The 4438-nt window shown below is 41.7% G+C and overlaps 1 protein-coding gene across 2 annotated transcripts in view; it reads right to left on the bottom strand.

Moving 5' to 3' along the window:
- Positions 1–1510: 1510 nt before the first annotated feature.
- Positions 1511–4438, bottom strand: part of pla2g4ab (phospholipase A2, group IVAb (cytosolic, calcium-dependent)) — a 28473-nt gene continuing 25545 nt past the window's right edge. For both annotated transcript variants that reach the window (XM_031575343.2, XM_012839509.3), the window contains exon 18: positions 1511–3727. In XM_031575343.2, the coding sequence (XP_031431203.1) occupies positions 3590–3727 (138 nt within the window). In that variant the 3' untranslated portion in view covers positions 1511–3589. The remainder of the gene's footprint in view (positions 3728–4438) is intronic.

The raw sequence follows: 4438 nt of genomic DNA, 5'->3' as shown, positions 1-4438 counted from the left end.
GGGAACAGGTGAGGGCACACAAAGACAACAAAGGCACATGTGGACACAAATGAGTTCATGATGTCCTTTGGCCACCAAAGGCCGCCAATGTGCCAAACGGTTGCCCGAAGTCGTGACAACTTGAGGTTGAGGTCTGTTGCATTACTCACACAATTGGATATAATGCCTTATTCAAAGACATGATGTTTAAAGCTGTTTTTGCTACTTGCATTGCGGTGCATCATATGGGCATGCGGATATCACTTGTCTTTACCACAGGTTGCAGTAATCAGTCCCAAAAGGTGCCCCTTATCTACCCAACTACCAGCGTCTCCAGAGGTCTTTATGAGTCATCTTTAACCTATACCAGTTTGGAGTGCCATTGGGATCCACCTTTTAGGTGTTTTGCATTGCGCAATGGAGGCCCACATCTCATATCTGTCATCTTTCCAGTATTTTACAGATATAGTGTAACATACTGGTGCACACCAGTGTAAGCCAGTTTTAACCCATGGTAATATTTAGCATCCTGGACATCCCTCCTGGCAATGCTTGTGTGTTGTGAACAAAAATAAACCTGCAAATCAGTTATTGGAAGAGCTTGAGAGATCTGTTGACTGGTGGTTCCCTTCAGTGTAACTCAAATCCCTGCATCTTCCTTCACCTGTCTGTTTAGTGAGGGTTGGAAGACCATGACTGAGGGCTGCCCACCAGCACCATATTCTCCATTCTGGTAATTAAATACACTATTGACATACTATACATATCTATGGTCAGACAGTAAAGTACACATTAAACAACATATGTGAAGAGAGTCGGAATATCTAAGACAAAACTGAGGCAGAATAGTTAGCAAATAACAGAATATAGGTTAGTTGTGAAATTATGGATTGTTTTTTTTTTTAGGTCTTGCTTCTTTGCAGTGCTGCCTCATGTACGGAGTTTAACTTCCTCTTGTGCAGTTATTATCTTGAAATGGTTTTCCCAGAGCACAGAATCAGTGCTGTTGTACTTGTCTGTCTTAATTACTAACCATATAGTATGAGTAAATATTTATGACATCAAGGACAGATTGGTACACATGAAGTCAAGCAGTTGCCAGCAGTAGGAAAAATCTACATACAGAAAAACTTTATGGAATTTTTGAGTGAGTATGATAACTTGGTTTTTATTCTCCAATAGATATATAACCAAAAAATAAAAAATAGGTTAACATTTTTTAAGGATAACATAAATTAGGTCAGGAATTAAAACAGTCAGGATGATATGCTATTTGTTTGACAATAAGTTAAAATGACTACTTTTTTATGAGTCTCTTGTCTCTTCCCTGCTATAACAATGTAACAACAAATCTGTCATTAAGTATCTCTGTCTTGATACAGAATAATGCAGAAAGATATCAGGTCAATAAATGCTTGGTCACAGTGTTACATTTTATTATGCCAGTTGAAACAATCTATCAAATTCCTATAACCAATATCACTCCTAATTATACAATTGACAATGAATGTAAACACACACTACCTAAAAATAACAGAAACAAATTAGTGCCACACTGACAATAAAAAAAAATGAAGACATTTCTAATGCTATGATTCATTGCTATGTCTAATGGCTATGTTTCATTCAACTACATACAAAAGAAGGCAAAACATTTCTCAAAGGAATACAAGGGGAGTTCCAGTGAGCCTTTGTTGGTTACACTGTCCATTACATCAGCCTTGTTACAATGTGACTATACTAGAGATCAAGTGTAACGTCACATTGATACTTTATACTTGCATGAAACTCGGGTTAGGGGTGTGGAAGCACGGAGTGTGTAACAAAGTGTAACCAAGTGTTTTGTCTTGGATGGATCCTGTCTGTGAGCTCATATTGATTACAGCATCAGAATATTCTACTAAACAAGGATGTCAATACAACGGCAGTACAGTGGCAATTTCGCTACCTTGAGCAAAGCTGAGAATCACATACTTACAATGTGACCTTTAGTCAAAATACCTACAGCAAGTGTATGTATGACACATCAATATTTTGTATTGTTAAACAAATGTGAATGACACAGGACTCATACTCACTGAAATAATTTAAAATCTGGATACATTTCCCACCAACCCCAAAATGGAGAATTAATATGTTGCATATGTATGTATGTATGTATGTTGTTTAAATACATACTTCTCACTTGACATATATTCCTATATGGACAGATAGTCAGATGCAATAATAGGAAGAAACAGGGTCCTCTCTGAAGCGGTCAGATGAATCCTCGTAAGGCAAAGGGTTCAGTTATTTTCCATAAGATGGTGCTGGCCCAGGTGAAGCTGGCACATTCCAGACCCCCACACCTCAGTGGTGATATAGTAAGATTTCACTGACAGCGTCTGAGGGGAGGGTTACCAGACCCATTACCACGGCCTCCACCACACAACACACACACACACACACACACACACACACACACACATACACACACATGTACATACACGCACAGGAATGCACACACTCACATCTATGCATACTGTGAGAAACCAGTAGGGAATGGAAACTTTAATGTCTCTCTCTCTCTCTTTCTTTGTTTCTGTCTCTCGCTCTTTCTCTCTCTTTTTGTCTCTCTGTCTACCTATGTATCTCTCTTACTCTCTCTTACTGTCAGAGTAGTGACTGCTAGGGTCACCCAGTTAACGTAGAGGAAATGACACAACAGGAATGTGCAAGCCCCTGTAATAACAGACCAAACCAAACACAAACACCTGCTAAGACAGCAAGATAGAGAGAGAGAGAGAGGGGAAAAGAGGGCAGGAATGAAAAGAAGTGAAACCATGGTTTCCATGGTTTCCATGAGATGATTTGAGGAAGGCTCGAGGACAGGGTTATGTTTTGAAACTGATGCTTCGGCGAGCTTCCTAGTATCTACTGCAGAACTTCACTCAACACATCCTCAAGGCGGGTTTGTGCCCTCGCATGCACACTTGGAACGTGCACTGACTCTTCGAAAGCGACGTGAATAAACACAAAACTACGTCTTGCTGAGACTATTCAGATGAAAGAGATGGAAAGTGAGATGATGAGTTTATGTCTGGCCAAACCCGGCAGACGGCACCAACATAAGTGGCCATCTTTCAATTTCCTACACTTGATAGGTTTCATAACATCCACCACCCTGAAAATGACGCACATTCAGTGTTGTGTTTGTGTGTGTGTGTGTGTGTGTGTGTGTGTGTGTGTGTGTGTGTTTTTTTCCAGTCTTAATCCACTGCTACAGTTCCACATTCAAAAGACTTTTCTCAGGCATGGAAACTCACACTTCCTCAGCCCACACATGGTCTTAAGTGTCAGAGGAGTTCAAGAGGCTGTTCACAGATGGGAGTGGGGGCTGGGGGTGGTGAGGTGACCGGAGATGTCTACTCTGTAACACGATGAATGGCCTCGCTGCAGCCCATAAAAGAATGTAGTATGGTCAGCTGAGAGAATCCTACAGACGAGAGACAACCTGAAGATGACCAGAGAAACCTCCCCATACCCCCACCCTTCTCCTCTGCTCGGTCTGGAAAAGGTCACGAGAGGTCATGAGAGGTCACGCGAGGTCACTGCTGTCACCACCGGGCCTTCACTTGCGCGTTGTTGCTCGGGTGTCCCTCTTCAGGAACTTCTTGTTCTGGATCTCGTTCAGTGAGAGGGAGACAGAACAGCGTGACGGGGTCTCCTTGCGGTACACAACACTGTCCTTTATTGCCTCTTTGATAACCTGAGGGAGGAAGCAGATACAGAGGTTGGCATTACATGAAAGACCCCGTGAGAATATTGGTAACTGGATGTAAGGCACTGGCTGCGGAGTGCTTCAGTTCAGTCTGAGTACTACATCTAGTGTCGAGCCAACCCTGACTCAGAATGATCCGTCGTCACCACTTTTATCTTCAAATGTCGTAATGAGGTGTGTTATGAGTAATAGGTCGTCTAATATTTGGAGGAGAACAGTCATAGTCCCTCATGTAGAAAAAAAAAGAAAACTATAAACAATAGAAATAGCCCAGCTATTGTGAAGGATGCACAAACATACTGGATTTTGGGGATTTATTAACCCCAGAGTTACGCAAAAAGTTCCAAGTAAAGTGCAGTTACGCATAATGCAGTTAGCTACTAGATCGAATGTGTTGAAATGTTGATTTATGGAGTCATATCTTCTGGTGCAACTGGGTGCGGGTCGAGGGTGTTTCAGCAACAACATAATTAAATCTGAATTAATTAGATAATTGTTCGTTATGGCCACACATGAGGCTGACGAAACCAAGCCCATCTCCTCCCTTTCCAGTGAAAGTGCGTGGAAGATATGAATGCCTCATAGTCAGACAGTTTGCTCACTAACACAATCAGTGATTCATGTGCCAAAGTATGCACTCACAAAGGGAAACGTGCGCGGTTAGAATGTTTCACAAGCCCAGCGGAGGAAAATATACAT

This window comes from Clupea harengus, chromosome 10 (genome assembly GCF_900700415.2).
Source record: "Clupea harengus chromosome 10, Ch_v2.0.2, whole genome shotgun sequence".
NCBI lineage: Eukaryota > Metazoa > Chordata > Actinopteri > Clupeiformes > Clupeidae > Clupea > Clupea harengus.
The sequence above is the reverse complement of the archived record's forward strand: the minus strand, read 5'-3'. Positions and strand labels throughout refer to the sequence as shown.